At 37.1% G+C, this 17308-nt stretch overlaps 1 protein-coding gene across 3 annotated transcripts in view; it reads right to left on the minus strand.

The window, feature by feature from the left end:
* Positions 1–17308, minus strand: part of kif4 (kinesin family member 4) — a 69695-nt gene that overhangs the window by 25143 nt on the left and 27244 nt on the right. For all 3 annotated transcript variants that reach the window (XM_028816108.2, XM_028816107.2, XM_028816106.2), the window contains exons 15-21: positions 16670–16855; positions 16280–16383; positions 16045–16189; positions 11620–11730; positions 2568–2651; positions 1640–1753; positions 706–861 (exon numbers count right to left, since the gene is read on the minus strand). In XM_028816108.2, coding sequence (XP_028671941.1) covers positions 706–861; positions 1640–1753; positions 2568–2651; positions 11620–11730; positions 16045–16189; positions 16280–16383; positions 16670–16855 — 900 coding nt within the window. The remainder of the gene's footprint in view (positions 1–705; positions 862–1639; positions 1754–2567; positions 2652–11619; positions 11731–16044; positions 16190–16279; positions 16384–16669; positions 16856–17308) is intronic.

Consider the following 17308-nt stretch of genomic DNA (forward strand, 5'->3'; position numbering starts at 1 on the left):
ACAGAAATTAGGTAGATAAAAGTAAAAGAAAAATTCAGTCTTATACCAAAACAACCAATATACATTTTTTACTCCCATTTTAATATGAATTTCCTTTATTTTTGTAATTGTACATCTAATGACTGGCGTGTTTCCGTGTCAAATACTGTCTGCAATTAAAAGTTATCATAAGCCAATATTTAAATATGAACAATAAAAATTACTACTTATTGGTGACCGTCAACACTATCACATCAAATGCCTATTATCAAAACAAGGAAAGTTCCACTGTAGGGCTCAAAAGTGGGAATGTTAAACATTGTTCAGGATGCAAATACCAGAATACCTTTCTGTATAAGCTTAACATGAGCGTGTTTTTAAAATAAAAAGCTTCAGTAACGGTTCCATTTCAGGATATTGCTCTTGTGACATTTTTTTACCCCATCAGTGTATGCATAGTTGTCAAAAGTGCTTCAGGTCCAACCCACCCCTGCCCCCAAAGAAATGTGTTAAGAATAGTTAGACTAAATTGTATTCAAATGAATTATAGCAGTCAATATGACAAAGCACATTCTGTTTCATATTTTTATCAGTTGTTGCTGGACAATTGTATAACTTAACCTTCTATTAGTAGAAGTATAAAATGAAAGTACAGAATGAAACATGGTACAACATTTTTATATGTTAACAAATAGCCGCAGGCCATATATGTAACAATCAGCTTACCCTTATTTTTGGTGGCAATCTTTCTCCCGAATTCATCTGTTGTTTGAGTTGTGACTTTTCTTCAGCAAGAATTTTCCTGTCTTCTAACAGGTCATTAAGATGACGCCGAGCCTCTTCTGTACTTACCAACACTTCAACCTCATTCAGTAACCAATTCTTTTGGCAAAATAGAAAGTAAAACAAATAGGTATTACTGACAAAACAGATTACATGCGTGCATTTTTTTTCACTGGAATACACAGTAAACTATACTATTATTGTGAAAGTTGGGCTTTAATAAAATTCTCACCCATAGCTACACAATTCTCAATATATTTCTATCAGGAAAATGTAAAACTTATGCTAATAATCAGAATGGTCATAAAGATGTCATTAATTTCAGTTAATGTTCTGGTATTGCAATTATTTTTAATTGTGGTCTTGCTCAAAGTATATGTGTTGGCACAAAAATAAATGCTCCTGCTAAGTCTTTACCTAACTGTTACCATATTATAGTTCATTTGGCATGTCTACTCTAGTAACCTGAAATTTGCAGAATCTTCTACAAAGTTGGTAGTAACATGTAGCATTCAGCGTTTCATATTACTACCAACACATCACAATAATAGTCTACACCAAGTATGCTACAGAAACCAGTTAAACACTTGGAAAATGTTCCTTCAGTTTTATGTAAACGTTCTACTATCATAAATTTGAATAGTCCGTTTTATTCACCAATAATGCACTGTCACTATCACATGGCACACTACATTAACCTGGGCAGCTACTTCAGAAACACACACACCTAAGAGAATCTTGGTATGCAGTTCAGTATTGTTAGAGTTATAAATTCATAGGAATTTACGATGTTTAGTTGTGTATACTTACTGTAACTACTCCATTGAATTAGGCCTAATTATTGTATAAACAAACAATGCTCTTAATCAACCAATACCTTTACTCTAGCAGCTGCTCCTTCAAATCCTCGGTTTTGACCATCTTTCCTTTTCTCTGCAGCCTCACTTCTTTTCTGCAAAGCATCTTTTAGTCGTTTGTTTGCAGCTGCAGCCTTAAAGACAATTTAAAAGACCATTAAAAATTCTTAACTACAGTATGTGCTTACCCCAGTGCTAGCCTACTGTGTCATTACATTCCCTGCATTTTGAAATTAAAGAGCCAGTGTTTTTACAACATTTGGCATCTTTAAAATAAAATGTGACAAGTTACAGTTTTCATACCAAATTTCTAGTAATAAGCCTCGGATATTGCAGGGCTAATACAATAATAAAAAGCATTTGTTGTTTTTGTCTGATAAAATAGACTTTTAATTTTAGTTATAACAATGTCAGGATAAAAGCTGTGCTTCCCAATCACTACAATAACACATCCCCATTACCTTGAATACAGGAGATTTAGTTTGGGGCACTAGCAATCACTGTATTTATTTTAGGTTAAAGTTCAAGACAAACTAATATGGCAAATAAGCAGTTCTCCTTTCCAACTAAAAGTACTGTGAAACAAAATGAATGGAATCCTTTGATATTGCTTTGTAATAAAGCATACTGACCATAAACTAATCAGCACAAACGGACCCAATATATCTTAAGGGCATTTGATACACCTTGTATCAAAAAAAGATGAGGACAGCAAGATATACAAGAAATATAAAAAAAACAAAAAAAACACAACCATCACCAACAGAACCCACACGCAAACAATCTGTTAGTTCTTTGTTCCTTAGCAACAATAAACCAAGAATATTGTTGGCATTTACAGGATAACACAAAAGAATGGGAAGCAGGAGACTTGCACACAAAATTAAACCTATGGAAAATACTCAGATTTGTAAAAACATTACAGAATGAAAAGCATTATAATCTCACCTCTTCAGTCTTTCTTCTTAGAACATTGGCTTGTTTCTGAAAATCTCTTTCTAGCTTCAGCATCTCATACTGCCTCTTTCGATCCTACAGGTTATAGTAAAAACTAAAATTAGCAAAGAAGCTGGAGAAAGAGGAAGAGCGTTAGAAAGAAAAAAAAATCTGCAAACCACCACTGAATAAGGTTGCATATTTGTTTCAAGTTTTACGATTTGCTTCCAGGCTACCGTTTGTCTTTTTGCTAATAAAAAAGAATAATTCAGAGTTCATACTTAAGTTGTGTTAAATATTGAAAATTATTCTGATAATGGTTTATCTCATATCAGCACACATTAAAAAATATTTACCTAGTTCCAGAAGGACTTGCCAATAAATGCTTATTGACAGTATATATTCCATGTGATGGGTGCAGTGGTTCTCTCTCACTAATAGACATCGCTCAAATCTCAAAATAAGTCACAAACTTTTAAAGACAAATTAAGCCAATGTTTAACTAAAACCTACTATAGTACTTAGTGTTATTGCACTTAAAACAGCAAATACTCAAAGTGTATGGGGAACACTCAAGAATGCACTATGTGACTTTGTGGAAACAGACACAATATGTTGAAAATTGTTAAAGAAAAAAAAAAAGCTGCTTATTTGTTTTACTTGTTCAGAATTAGAATGCGCTTAAAGGACAAAAAATATTCTTGATTTTACCTCTGGTTTTCTTATGTTTTGTATGATATCAAATATTTTATATCAGAAAAAACAATTATTAAAGGATTTGGTATTTTTCAAGTCAAAGTGACTCTTTACAATCAAGGTATATAGTAGTTGGCCACATGAAATAGTATTTTAAAGTGAAGCATTGTTTATAAAATTAAAATAAAAAAAATAAAAAAACCTGACCTACACTTGCATAATGGAGGCTGATGATACCAGGGTCTCAAAGTGAAAACAAATGCTTCAAAATGTGCTTAATACCCCCAATTTGAAGCAGGAAATTTTTCAACTTAAGCAAATTAGCTTTCTGCATTTGAGGTGCGCTTGTGACAAAAAAAATAAAACTGGGAATATTACATTTTAATAATAGTACTACTTTACATTTACATAGAGCTTTTGTCAATATTCAAAGTGCTACCACGCAGGGAGGACCTGGGATATGAACCCATGATTTCTTTACTGCATATTATCACTGAATTTTGGTACAGTTTTCTTGAAGTAAGGATACATTTTTTGCTCACAGCAGGTGGTGTGGGTGAAGTTTTGCAAATCACCTGCACATCAATGCTACGTTTCCAGGGCCAATCAACACTCAGCATCAAGCTTATTGTAGTTTTCCTTTAACTTGTATTTTTAGTTTTTATTTAAAAAACACGTTTCTATTTTACACACACACATATTATATATATCTCTATATATACATATATACAGTGGAACCTCGGTTTGCGAGCATAATTCGTTCCGGAAACGTGCTCGTGGTCCAAAGCACTCGTATATCAAAGTGAATTTCCCCATAAAAAATAATGGAAACTCAGATGATTTGTTCCACAACCCAAAACTATTCATATAAAAATGATTAATACAAAATATAAAGTAAAAATACATAAAACAAATTAACCTGCACTTTACCTTTGAAAAGAATCATGGCTGGTATGAGTGAGTTTCTAAACTCTTGTGGGATTGCACCCGACGGGACGACACGCGGAAGAGCATTCCAAAGCAATCGCAGTCTCCCAGCGCTGTAGCAGTTCGCCGTAAAAGCGAATCCGAAAAGATCGCGGACATGCTATAAGCGCCTGCTGTCGATGGGTGATACAAGGAACAAGAAACATTATAAATGTACAGGGCCCTGCCTGACTGCTGTGTCTGTGTATAAATAAACGCGCTGTTGCTGTTTCAAGCTGAATAAAGCTGGTGTTGCTAAAGTACTGAGACTCAGCTTCGTGTTTTAGGTTGTAAGATGGGGACTCGCACGTCACAGCACACACGTGCGCGCGAGCACATACACACACACGAGTGTGTGCGAGCACACAGAGTCACAATGCTAATGCTGTAGTAAACAGTATGCGCTTGTATGGATGTTTATTATGAGTGAGGCACGCCGACTCTGACGGAGAATAGGAGACGATTGCCCACAATCCCGCAGCGAGAGAGAGAAGAACCATCAGCTCAGTTGTGATCACATGACGCTCAGCAGACAAAGCGTATACATACTACTCGTACTGCAAGACCTCGCTCGTTTATCAAGTTAATATTTATTAAAAATTTTTGCTCGTCTTGCAAAACACTCATAAACCAAGTTACTCGCAAACCGAGGTTCCACTGTATATATACACACACACACACAGTATATATACATATATATTATATATACATTAATATTTTCAGTTTTAGTAATAATGATATGGCAAAAAAGTGACTACAGGAGCTTAGTTTTGTGTCACAATCAGACAGGACTGTACACTTAACGGGTTTGGATAGGAGTTTAATGTTAGTGGGAGCTTACTACACTACATAGTTTACTATCTGGGATTGTTTCCGTCTGATACAAACAAGCACAATCAAAACCACATACTGAATATGAACAATTTCGTAATTTTTACAATATTTTCTATGTCATTTGTGCTGAACAAATGTGCGTTGACTGTTGGCACATTTCATATTTTCCTTTTCTTGCCCAGAATGGGCCAATTTGTGAGGAAATTTAGGCGAATATTAAGGTTTGAGGATTTTTTACTCTAAATAGCACACACTATATCCTGCACCAAGACAATGTGCTTACAATTAATGTCTTCAGTATTATATTCAAAAATCTCTCATACTGTTCTTTGTTTCTACCAGCCGTATTGATCTCCGATTCCATCTCAGACCCATACAAATTATAGGCAGACTTTTGCCACCTGCAGGACTGAAGATATACTAAAAAAAATAAAAGATTCTATTATGTTCTGACATATGTGATTATGGAAATCATGTTGGCATAGGAAGAACAATGCACTTAGGCTTGAATCAGTTTGCAGACCCCACCTAGCTGTATTAAGGGAAACAAAGAAAATACAGGGTAAGCCAAAAAGAAGTTCAACAATTCAAACATTTATTCTACAAAAATGGTACAAGATAAAATAAATTTCATTACGAAACAAGAAAGGGTGTACAAAATACATTTTTTTCCACTGTGTTTTAAAAATATCTTTAAGGTGGTGGCCATCATTAACAATACACTCTTCAAGAGGATTCTGAATGCTCACATGACTCGTTCGTCCATTTCAAGGGGAATAGCAGTGATTTCGTGGTGAATAGCATCCTTGAGGACTTCAAGGATTTGGGGTCGTGTGTGTGTAAACCTTCGACTTGAGATTGCCCCACAAGAAGAAATCACACAGAGCAAGATCAGGCAAACGTGAAAGCCACTCAACATCACTGCACAGGGAGATCAGCTTGCATGGATCTCAGCGCCATATGAGCTGTTGCTCCATCCTGCTGAAACCAGGCATCCACCAGATCCATTTCTTCCAGTTGTGGCCGCAAAAAGTTCTAACATTACAATGTAACATTCCGAAGTGACTGTGACCATTGCTCCTTCTGCCTCAAATAAGTAAGGGCCGACAATGCGAAGTTCCACAACGGCACACCAAACTGTAACACACTCACTATGTGGGGGTCCCAGATGAAGTTCATGAGGGCTGGTTTCAGCCCGATAGCTAAAGTTTTGCTTATTTACACAACCATTCAAATGAAAATGTACCGATGGCAGCTTGAGCTGTTTGCAGAACATTTGTGTACAACTCTCTATGGCTCTCCCACTCTCTCTCATTGAGTTCCTGCACTACCATTATTTTCTATGGATGGAAATTGTGGCCCTCATGTAAAATCCTCCTCAAAGACGTGTTGGAAATGCCTAAAGTAGAAACATGTTTGCACACTGAAGGAGACTGCAAAATTGATGCCCTTACAGCTTGGATGTTTTAGGCATTTGTACAGTCTGAGGACGGCCTGGAGATTTTCTGCTCAGTGTTTTACCCGTCTGTCTAAATTTAGGTGGAAACAATTTATTCACAAAACATACTTCAAATGTGCAAGAGGATTTACAAGAATGTCAAAACCTGTTTGCCATAATATTCAACACATGTACCATATGTGGCACATAAACTGACCACAAAAAATGGTATACAAGTATATAACATAGCAGTGCCATTAGTGTTAACATAATTTTGACTCACCCTGTATATACAGTATATGCAATATATATGACATGGCTGATATTAAGAACAAAAAAAGGGATATTTAAACTATTTTGAGAGAGAGAGATTGAAAAGAAGGAGACAAAGGCTTTAAAACATACAGTTAGGTCCATAAATATTTGGACAACTTTTTCTAAATTTTGGTTCTGTACATTACCACAATGAATTTTAAATGAAACCACTCCGATGCAGTCGAAGTGCAGACTTTCAGGTTTAATTCAGTGGGGTGAACAAAACGATTGCATAAAAATGTGAGGCAACTAAAGCTTTTTTTTTTTTTATATAAACACAATCCCTTCATTTCAGGGGCTCAAAAGTAATTGGACAATTGACTCAAAGCCTATTTCATGGGCAGGTGTGGGCAAGTCCATCGTTATGTCATTATCAGTTAAGCAGATAAAAGGCCTGGAGTTGATTTGAGGTGTGGTGCTTGCATGTGGAAGATTTTGCTGTGGACAGACAACATGCGGTCAAAGGAGCTCTCCATGCAGGTGAAAGAAGCCATCCTTCAGCTGCGAAAACACAAAAAACCCATCCGAGAAATTGCTACAATATTACGAGTGGCAAAATCTAGTTTGGTACATCCCGAGAAAGAAAGCAAGCACTGGTGAACTCAGCAACGCAAAAAGACCTGGACGTCCACGGAAGACAACAGTGGTGGATGATCGCAGAATCATTTCCATGGTGAAGAGAAACCACTTCACAACAGCCAACCAAGTGAACAACACTCTCCAGGGGGTAGGCGTATCGATATCCAAGTCAACCATAAAGAGAAGACAGCATGAAAGTAAATACACAGGGTGCAAGCCACTCATAAGCCTCAAGAATAGAAAGGTTAGATTGGACTTTGCTAAAGAACATCTAAAAAAGCTAGCACAGTTCTGGAAAAACATTCTTTTGACAGATGAAACCAAGATCAACCTCTACCAGAATGATGGCAAGAAAAAAAGTATGGAGAAGGCGTGGAGCAGCTCATTATCCAAAGCATACCACATTATCTGTAAAACACAGTGGAGGCAGTGTGATGGCTTGGGCGTGCATGGCTGCCAGTGGCACTGGGACACTAGTGATTACTGATGATGTGACACAGGACAGAAGCAGCCGAATTAATTCTGAGGTGTTCAGAGACATACTGTCTGCTCAAATCCAGCTAAATGCAGTCGAACTGATTGGGCGGCGTTTCATGATACAGATGGACAATGACCCAAAACATACAGCCAAAGCAACCCAGGAGTTTATTAAAGCAAAGAAGTGGAAAATTCTTGAATGGCCAAGTCAGTCACCTGATCTTAACCCAATTGAGCATGCATTTCACTTGTTGAAGACTAAACTTCAGACAGAAAGGCCCACAAACAAACAGCAACTGAAAGCCGCTGCAGTAAAGGCCTGGCAGAGCATTAAAAAGGAGGAAACCCAGCATCTGGTGATGTCCATGAGTTCAAGACTTCAGGCTGTCATTGCCAGCAAAGGGTTTTCAACCAAGTATTAGAAATAAACATTTTATTTCCAGTTATTTCATTTGTCCAATTACTTTTGAGTCCCTGAACTTAATGGATTGTGTTAAAAAAATGCTTTAGTTGCCTCACATTTTTATGCAAACTATTTTGTTTACCCAACTGAATTAAAGCTGAAAGTCTACACTTCAACTCCATCTGAGTGGTTTCATTTAAAATTCATTGTGGTAATGTACAGAACCAAAAATAGAAAAAAGTTGTCTGTCCAAATATTTATGGACCCAATTGTAATTCTGACACCAGATTATTTTGACAGTATAAGGTATTTTGAGCTGTGAATGTTAAATACAGTAATCCCTCGCTATATCGCGCTTCAACTTTCGCGGATTTTATATGTAAGCATATCTAAATATATAACGCAGATTTTTTCACTGATTCGCGGGTTTCTGTGGACAATGGGTCTTTTTACTTCTGGTACATGCTTCCTCAGTTGGTTTGCCCAGTTGATTTCATACAAGGGACGCTATTGGCAGATGGCTGAGAAGCTACCCAATCAGAGCATGCAGTTAAGTTCCTGTGTGCTGATTGGCTCAGCGACGGTGCACCGAATTAGATTCCGCTGTGTTAACCAGGAAGTCTCGTCTCGCTCATTCAACATCAATGTGTTTCGCTGTGTAAAGAGTTAACTTTTGTGCTCTTTTGTGTTTATCTTTGTGCATAGTCAAGCTCTTCGTTATGACTCCAAAATGATCTGCTCCTGCTTCAGGGGCTGTGCCCAAGCGCCAATGGAAGATGCGAACGATTGCTGAAAAGGTAAAAGGTTTGGATATGTTGAAAGAAAGGAACAGCTACACCGCTGTAGGATGCCATTACGGCATCAATGAGTCCACTGTTCTTTTTATTTAAAAAGGAGGAAGAAAAGAATATAAGCCACAGTGTCCTTTAACCAGGGTGCAAAATGAGTTGTAACTGGGCATAATAAGGCGGTAAGGTTTATAAGACTGTGGGAAGGGTTTATAAAGCCTTAAAATATTATATATATATATAATATATATATATATATATATATGTATAAATAATAAAATATAAGGTCGCTACTTCGCGGATTTTCACCTATCGCTGGGGGCTCTGGAACGTAACCCCCACGATAGGTGAGGGATGACTCTACAGAATAAATATAAAAACACATTAGTAGGTTTAGTTTTTTACCCACTGTTTCCAACGCAGGAATTTTAGAAGGTTTGTACTGCTTCGCTGTTAAACGACCTTTTTAAAGCAAAGGTTATTGTTCAGCAACAATATGCTGATCTTTTATGTTGACCTAGTCAGTCTCTCAATCAGTGCTGTTTTATTTTCAAAAAGGATTTCTCCTGTGCGAAGTGACAGGTCAATTATTGTCAACAAACAGACACCTGAGAAATAAACTGAAACACTGCTCACTCATGCTTTTTCTGGCCATACGGTAAAGGTTTTGTTGCCCAGTACATTCCGACTTCAGGCGTTTGTGCTTCTAGTATATCAAGATATAATTCAAAGAAATGTGGCAGCTCATTTCATTTTTTCAGCTCATGTCATAACAGACATCCTACTCATGCAGCCTGGAATTTAGTTTAGTGTGTGCTGCTGAATTAATTGCTGTCTACATACTATATCTAAGGGCTCAGTCAGACAGCTAACATGCCATCATTTATGAACAGACTGAAATTCTGTAAGGGATTACCTGTACCTAATACTTCTCTCTTCACCCCCAGAGATCCAGTAAACGGCAGCTTTGAAAGTTGCCGAACACATTCAAAACAAAATCCTGGATGCTTCATTAACACTTGGAACAGAATGTATCATGCTGTCACGATCAGCTCCTGAAGAAATGTTATCATCATCACAGAATAAATAACTTTCTTCGTCACACGATTTACACAGCCATATTCAGCTTGCTCTGTCACCGCAAATGTTGCGTGAACACCCACCCTCCATGACCAACCGCCGTTTACTGGATGAATATATGGTGGATTACTTTTTGCTTTAGAGTTAAAAGTTACAAGGATTAAAGACTAACGGTAGAAATGTTTATTCAGAAACCACATATGAAATTTTTAACATATTTTGATTAATTTCGGGACCCCTGCAGCTCAGGTTAGCCCTTTGTACAAGTCCAGTTATTATGAAAACTAAAAACATTTTTGTAAGTAATTATTTTATTTCAGTTACTTTAATAGTTCTGTTTAGTTTTACATTTCGGGTTTGTTATTTTATTTAAGTTTCAAAAATGTTTTTTTATTAATAGTTTAAGTTTTGATTTTAGTTTTCGTTAACTATATTAACCTTGCTCAGCATTACACATCTTCTATGTCATGTGCACGCAAGATCCAAAATAACTAGCTTTGGGACAAAAAAACAACCCAAAGACTCCCCAACAGATTTTACCATACTGGTGAACTTGCAGAGGTCTTATCTTGTTCAAGATAGATGTGTAGTCGAGTGCAGCTGTGGCACAAATTTAGCGGGACAGGATGGAACTTGTGTCAGCCAAACGCATGTGGGCATCTACCACAAAGTTTGTCTGCTTTGGTTGAAAGATTAGTGAGGTGCATGCAAGTGTCGAAAATAAATTTAAAAGTGCATAGACGTGCCATCTAACCAAGTGTAACTCACACTTGTATAAGCTTCTACATCTTCTGTAGAATTCACAATAACTGCCGTGGGTGTGGTTGAGCGTGAGCAGAGTGGACTACTCCATACATAAACACACACAAACACACATCTTTTGTAGTGAGAACTGAGGTATATACAAGCACTGAAAAGTATTTAAAGTGCATGCATGTGCCATCTAGTGGCTGTGGATGAGTGTAAGCAGAGTGGACTGCTTTTGTTTATACATGTCTAATGAGAAAATGAAAATGACAGTGTATGAGGTAGAACCAGACCGCAATGAAACCAGGTGATGCAGCACAAACCAAATATCAAACTACACAGCATATACCAAGTCGCTCTTGAGGAGGATATAACAAAAACTAAGAACAATGTTTAGTGAGTGAACCCACAGGCACTGTCCAAGATGCGGATCAAGACTTGGTAACACTTCTGGCAAAAAAATGAACAAGTTGTGATGCTTTTTTTTTTTTTTTACATTAGGACCGTGGTATCATTTAACACAAGAGCAGGCTATCATTTATAAACACTTTCATATGCAATTTCAAGTGGCAAATTAATATATAGCATGATTCTGAAGGACCTAAAAATACCAAAGTTATCCTTTAAATGGGGGTGGAGAATAGTGAATATCAATGGATATTCATTCACTCCTACAATATACAAATGCATCATAGTTTCACTATATTTATCAATATCATAAATGAACATAGCCAGACTCACTTTTTCTTTTAGCTGTAATACTTCTTTATCTTTTTTCTGCTTCCACAAGCGGAACTTTTCAGCATCTTCTTTCATTTGCTTCATCAGCTGGACTCGCTGAGTTTTCATCAACTATAATAGAAAAATAACTTGAATAGAAAAGAATTAAGGTCTCCCTAACTAACTCTTACTCATTCAACAGGTTTCAACCAACACTCCTAAAAAAGCTATCAGTTCTTTCCTACTAAGTGTTAGTTTGTTCTCTAAAAACAAAGAAATTATATTTGCTCACAATAAAAACGCAAATTGTAAATCATTAAACTGGCCCAAAGTATTGTCGCCCTGAAGCAACCTTTACAACATATATCAGGACAATATGTGTTCTGGGCAACATTTTACATTTTAATGTCTTTGTAGTTGACAAAGATGAAACAGGAATGCAGCGGGAAACTAATTTGGCATTTGCTTATGTGGTTGATTATTATTTTAACAGTAGGGTTAAAATGCAATGTGCAAATGCACAAAAATGTATTCAGGAATGAGTCTTATTTTTCAAACATTGCTCTTATTCATAACATTAGTGCAAGTACTCTCCATAGTTGCATTTGCCAAAAAAAAGGCATGGCAACAACTCTTAAATGTATGCTTAACACTTTCAAATTGTATTAATGATGACAGGGGGTTGGGGGTTGTTCTAACACCAATATTAAGCATAGACTAAAGCCCCATTATGTGCATAGTTTGATTTCTGAAATCAAAGAATGTGGAATGAACAATAATTTCTCTACTATAACTTTCATCCAGTTCCAATTGGCTTTAACAAAAAAAATAAAATCTTGTTCTTATTGATAGTGTACTGTACATACAGTAGTTAACTGATCATTAGATAAGGGGTCTTACCAGATTTTCTAAAGACAACAGTTGTTAAACCCCTGCTCAAGAAAAATAATTTAGACTCCTTGTCTTTTACAACTTTAGGAAATGTAGGTTAGAAAATTCTAAGTAAAAAAAGCAGTTTTTAGCAATTAAAAGATTACTTGAACATTCTATTTCCAATGACTTCCAGTCAGGTTTCAGAACAAATCATAGTTGAGAAACTGCAATGGTTAAAGTAGTAGGGGACTTCCAGGTTAATGCTGACAGAGGCCACATGTCTTTTCTTGTTCTTTAAGACAGGAGTGTAGAATTTGACACCATGGACCACAGTTTTCTTATAAACCACCTTAGACAAAGAGTTGGTCTCACTGGTAGCATCTTTAAATTGGTTTCAGTTTTATTTAACAAGTAGAAAATTCTGTTAGTTATGACTACAGTTTGGAGGTCCATAATATTGTATATGGTATAAAACAAAGATTTGCTCTGGGCCTGCTGTTGTTTTCAAGCTGCATGTTTCTATAATGCCAGATAATGTCAAAAAACAAGGTGAGCTACCACAGTTCTACAGATAAGCAGCTATAAGGCCCTTTCATGCTTAAGTGTTTTTCTAGCATTTTAGAAATATATTAGAATGCTCCTAAACTTCTATTGTTTTCAGTGACACTATTCATAGCTGAGCTTTTTCGACCAAACGCTTGTTCCACTCAAATCAACAGTAACACTCAAAATGCTAGCAGAAAAAAAAAAAAGGTTTTGGAAATGTTTTTACAGGAAGTATGGATGAGTAGCTCATTAAAATTAGAGAAAGAGAAAAAAAAGTCATGTATGTACTTGCATCAGTCTTCTAGTAATACCTATTAAGGGACAGATCAAGGTACATAGCTTGCAATCAACAGACAAAATTTCAACAAATGTTATGAACATGTATTTAGTTTTAAATCGGGTTAAAGTTTAGTACAGATGTTTTTAAAAAAAATAGGCACTGTGGTAGCAAACAGCTCTTCCTTACAGCGAGCGCCATGTGGGATTTGCATGTGCCCATGCATTTCTGGATTGTTGAGTATTACCCATATTAAGTACTTAAAATGTCAATGATGTTTTTCAATTAGGAAAATACATTAAGTCCTTTGTAAAGTAAATGAAATCCATTCCCTGTCCGAACCCCAGATGAACACCAGTCACCACACCACCAGATCACACTGTTTCAAAATATCTTTATCAAACAACTGGATTAAACTAAACAGAAACTTTGATATGTTTATGTCATAGGATTGCATATAGCCCAATCATTTCTGCTTGGTTGAGTGACATGTGTGCTTTGTGACTTACACCCAGTGCTTCTGCAATAAGCATTGAATCCCACTGACACTAAAATGGGCAGATTAAAATTTATCCCTAACCATATGCAGGATTAAATGTATATCAATACAATGTATACTCAGTTTTTTTTTGGTTACAGCTGTGCACAATAGCCCCTTCCTCAATAGCTGTTACAGTTGAGCGGATCCCACGCTTGTAGCAGGTAATATTTTTTTGGGAAAATTACAGAAATTGGGCTATTGGCCTCTGAGAAACGTGGTTAACAGAGGAAGATTTCTTTGTGAATAATCCAATTATGTGGCCATGTAAAACCATAACCATGTTATTGTGTGTTGTTTAGTCTGTACATGTCAGTTGTACTCTTTTAGTCTATGCACATTATTTGCTTTGCACACACTTTCTGCAGCCACAGGTAGCAGCCAGGAAAAGGAATAATGCATCTCAATATTTCAGAGATTGATACATTTATGATGATGCGCTAAACACACGGTGCTAAATTCAGCAACTCAATCTCAACAGCAGTAGATTGTCATGTTAAAAGTAACATGCATTATGTAGTCCCATTACTTTTTAAAATTAATAAGTAACCTAATAATAATTCTTTACATTTATATAGCACTTTTTCTCACTACTTAGTGCTCCACACAGGGAGGACCCGAAACACATACCCATAATCTCCTTACTGCGAGGAAGTAGCACAACCATTGTGCCACCTAATGCAATACTTATTTTACAGAAGTAAAAAATACCCGTGTTATTGTTATTCCAGCTGGCAAGAACATATACCCTAAGTTCTTGTCTATAAGCCGCGGCTTATCTAAGGAAAAAAGTTGTGAAAATGAAAAAATAGAATATCGGTTTATACGTAAGTCCGGCTTATACAGTAATCCCTCCTCCATCGCGGGGGTTGCGTTCCAGAGCCACCTGCGAAATAAGAAAATCCGCGAAGTAGAAACCATATGTTTATATGGTTATTTTTATATTGTCATGCTTGGGTCACAGATTTGCGCAGAAACACAGGAGGTTGTAGAGAGACAGGAACGTTATTCAAACACTGCAAACAAACATTTGTCTCTTTTTCAAAAGTTTAAACTGTGCTCCATGACAAGACAGAGATGACAGTTCTGTCTCACAATTAAAAGAATGCAAACATATCTTCCTCTTCAAAGGAGTGCGTGTCAGGAGCACAGAATGTCACATAGATAGAGAAAACAATCTCTAGCAAACAAATCAATAGGGCTGTTTGGCTTTTAAGTATGCGAAGCACCACGGCACAAAGCTGTTGAAGGCGGCAGCTCACACCCCCTCTGTCAGGAGCAGGGAGAGGGAGAGAGAGAGAGAGAGACAGAGTTTGTTTTCAAGTCAAAAATCAATACGTGCCCTTCGAGCTTTTAAGTATGCGAAGCACCGTGCAGCATGTCGTTTCAGGAAGCAGCTGCACAAAAGATAGCAATGTGAAGATAATCTTTCAGCATTTTTAGACGAGCGTCCATATCGTCTAGGTGTGCGAACAGCCCCCCTGCTCAATCCCCATACGTCAGGATCACAGATAGTCAGCGCAAGAGAGAGAGAAGTAAGCAATCTAGCTTCTCAGCCATCTGCCAATAGCGTCCCTTGTATGAAATCACCTGGGCAAACCAACTGAGGAAGCATGTACCAGAAATTAAAAGACCCATTGTCCGCAGAAATCCGTGATCCAGCAAAAAATCCGCGATATATATTTAAATATGCTTACATATAAAATCACAATTTAAATGACCGCTACGCGCGCGTGTTGACTCGGCGACGCCCAGAGCAGAAAGAACGCGCTCCGGCCGCTCCAACCGTGCCATGCGGGGAGTGAGAGAGACGCCAATCTCTCACACTCTCTCCCCCCTTAAAGAAATTAAATGGGTGCGAGTGAGGCCACTGACCTCCCTCCCTTCTATTAGTTATAGGTTATAGTACGTTCGGCTTATCCATGAGTCCGGCTTATCTATGATAAGATTTTATTTTAAAAATTCGTATGATTTTTGGTCTCCGGCTTATACACGAGTCCGGCTTATAGACAAGAACCTAGGGTACTAGGCCCTCTGCAGGGCTTTCACTAAACAGGTAAACATTACTACTGGAAGATAGTTTAAAACTCCCAATTTTGGATGTTATGTGAAGTGATCAATATAAAAATGTTCACGTTTTATTTCCTCTCCCGCGCTAAAAAGTAATGCTTCTGTGTTAGTCAAACACTGATGCATACCAGAGTTTAATTACCTGTATTTCTTGATTCAGTTTGGTCACATTCTGCAGCGAAGTCTCCCTCAGCTTCAGTAGTTTGGACTGATCCAAAAGTTTCTTCTTTAGCTCATTCATTTGATTTTCTAACTCCTGAAGCCTCTTACGTCTCTGTTCACTTAACCTGCAAATAAAATGCTCAATTACACGCGTTTTGAAGTAAAAAGGTTTGACATTTGATCAACTAAAACATTCAAAACTAATCACATCATACTTTGCCTGGTTAGTGTCTTTCTTAGCAGAGTGAAGGGCAAGTATTAAATCTTCTTTTTCTTTCTGAAGAGCACCAACTTCTTCTTGCAGGTGTTTTACATTTTCCTGTACAATTAATAAAATAAACTTTTCACAAAACAGGAACCATAGTCTACTACCTTGCAAGACAGAATGGAATCCATAAGAATGCAGTTTTAAACCCCACCACGGATTCATTGTGCTTCTATGAGCAAGAACCCTTAACCTAGCTATTTGTGCCGTTGCTAAAAATTGTAATTTACATCCTGGTAAAGCACTCTGGCTTCAAAGTCCTTATTAAAAATGATCTGTGGCAAACACCAGTTGAATCACTTGTTCAGGACCATGGTAATACAGAATATGAATTACTAACCTGGTAATCAGACTGTATAGGTTCCAAATGTCTGTCATTTTGACTCATTTTCTTGGCTAGGGTCTCCTTCAGGGCTAAAGCTCTGTTTAGTTCTATCAGTTCTTTTGACATCATTGCTTGTCTCAAGGCATGCTGGGTAGTAAAGGCATCTGATGAACGTTTATCTGTCTCAGAGGAATTCAGAGCCTGTAGAGTGGAAAATTATTGATTAGGTATAATAAATTTGAGTAGATAAAGAGACCTTGGCATATTCATTTTAATGTGAATAGAATCAAGGCAAGCCTTGTAAACAAATTTTGTGTTTTCTCCACCCACACGTTAGACTTTCAAACAAATCTAATTCGTTTGGGGTAAATTTTTTCCCCCTTTTGTCCCAGGGCTGAATATTCTTCCTAAAAGCACACAAAGCAATGGTTTCTCACATAGATCAACATAAAATATGCATTTATGACAAATGTCACTATTTTATGTTCCATAAGCCTCTACAGTAGATTCACATACTTCTTACATACCTTTTTTGTCTCATCACTCATATGGCGAAAGTCACTTTTTGGTGAGGGGGGGGGGGGGGGGGGGGGTTTAGATTGTGGGGAAACAGTTGTCGAGCGGCTGGTAATCCGTAATCCACTAGCATGATGG

This window comes from Erpetoichthys calabaricus, chromosome 12, assembly GCF_900747795.2.
Source record: "Erpetoichthys calabaricus chromosome 12, fErpCal1.3, whole genome shotgun sequence".
Classification (NCBI taxonomy): domain Eukaryota; kingdom Metazoa; phylum Chordata; class Cladistia; order Polypteriformes; family Polypteridae; genus Erpetoichthys; species Erpetoichthys calabaricus.